This window comes from Sinocyclocheilus rhinocerous, unplaced genomic scaffold (genome assembly GCF_001515625.1).
Source record: "Sinocyclocheilus rhinocerous isolate Xijiao unplaced genomic scaffold, SAMN03320098_v1.1 scaffold16773, whole genome shotgun sequence".
NCBI lineage: Eukaryota > Metazoa > Chordata > Actinopteri > Cypriniformes > Cyprinidae > Sinocyclocheilus > Sinocyclocheilus rhinocerous.
Window position 1 is genome coordinate 881 of NW_015650932.1, and position 1147 is coordinate 2027.

Here is a 1147-nt window from a genome sequence, read left to right on the forward strand (position 1 = left end):
ACCCACACATAAGTACATTCCAATGACTTAACTACCTAAATTAGATGAATTCACATCGCATCGAACTTTACTCAGGAAGTATAAGATACACAAAAAATGTGTCTTAGTGCAGATGGGGGGGGAAAGGACAGAAGAATACAGTTTAACAGGAAAAACAAAGGGGCTGTCTGTGTACAAAAACGTGCACGGCTGGGTTAAAGTAAAGTAAATAAGATATGTGCAAGTGAACATAAACTGCTTTTATAAGTCAAATGTCAAATGTATGTGTTGTTCACCAGATCATGGAGATTCATCTGTCTGCTGTGATTCTGCTGCTGGTCTTGGCTGCTTCTCTCACTGCTTATGGTCAACCAGATGATAAAAAGCCCCGTTATCAAAAATTCCTCAATTAGCATTTGGGTCCTCATGTGAGTGCGCATGCTTGTGACAAAGAAATCAGAAATAGAGACACCATTGCCTCTGGAACTGAAAATGGCTGCAAAAAAGTCAACACTTTCATTCAAGCAAATAATAATAATAATAAAGTAGTTTGTGGAAGAAATGGAGGAACTCCACAGGGCAATAATCTGTTTATGAGCAACCAGCCTTTTCCTGTGGTCACCTGTAAATTACAAAGTGGGCAGAGACACCCAAATTGCCAATATAGAGGGAAGAAGTCCACTCGTTACATTGTTTTGGAGTGTGATCGAGAATCGCCTGTACATTATGAGGCTAAATAGAGGCTAAAGAGAGCCCCACAGAGCTTCATAATAGTTTGATAATCATTTGTTCACTTCTTCTTTTCTGTCAAAAAAGTGCAGTGGCTTTTAACTATTTTTTTCACATGTGCTGTAAATTTGGCAATCACTGCTTGATGCAGTCCAAAGTCAACCAGTGAAGCACAACTGTGAACATGAACACAGTGGCAATAGATTTATAACATTGCATTGTTTGTTGTTGGGTTGTAAGTGGGTTTGTCCACGGGTTCCATGTTAGCCCCATGCAACATACCCAAGTAGGTTTTATGCAGGATTTCCCTGGGTTTTAGGTGGGGCCCAACTAGGGATGATATGCAAAACCCATCTGGGTTCCATCTAAATATGGGTTGTAATTGGGTTTGTCCACGGGTTCCATGTTGGCCCCATGCAACTTACCCGTGTGGGTTTTA

At 40.6% G+C, this 1147-nt stretch overlaps 1 protein-coding gene across 1 annotated transcript; it reads left to right on the forward strand.

Moving 5' to 3' along the window:
- Window positions 1-281: 281 nt before the first annotated feature.
- Window positions 282-719, forward strand: LOC107712644 (ribonuclease-like 3). Its single transcript, XM_016517957.1, has 2 exons — window positions 282-302; window positions 393-719. The coding sequence occupies exons 1-2, from the start codon at window positions 282-284 to the stop codon at window positions 717-719; spliced, it is 348 nt and encodes a 115-aa protein (XP_016373443.1).
- The last annotated feature ends 428 nt before the right edge of the window (window positions 720-1147 follow it).

What these genes read in the sequence shown, in the direction of transcription:
- LOC107712644 (XM_016517957.1), top strand. Translation starts at nt 282, where the DNA reads ATGGAGATTCATCTGTCTGCT. An exon ending in TGGAGATTCATCTGTCTGCT is followed by an intron (nt 303 to 392) that starts GTGATTCTGCTG and finishes TTCCTCAATTAG; the next exon opens with CATTTGGGTCCTCATGTGAG.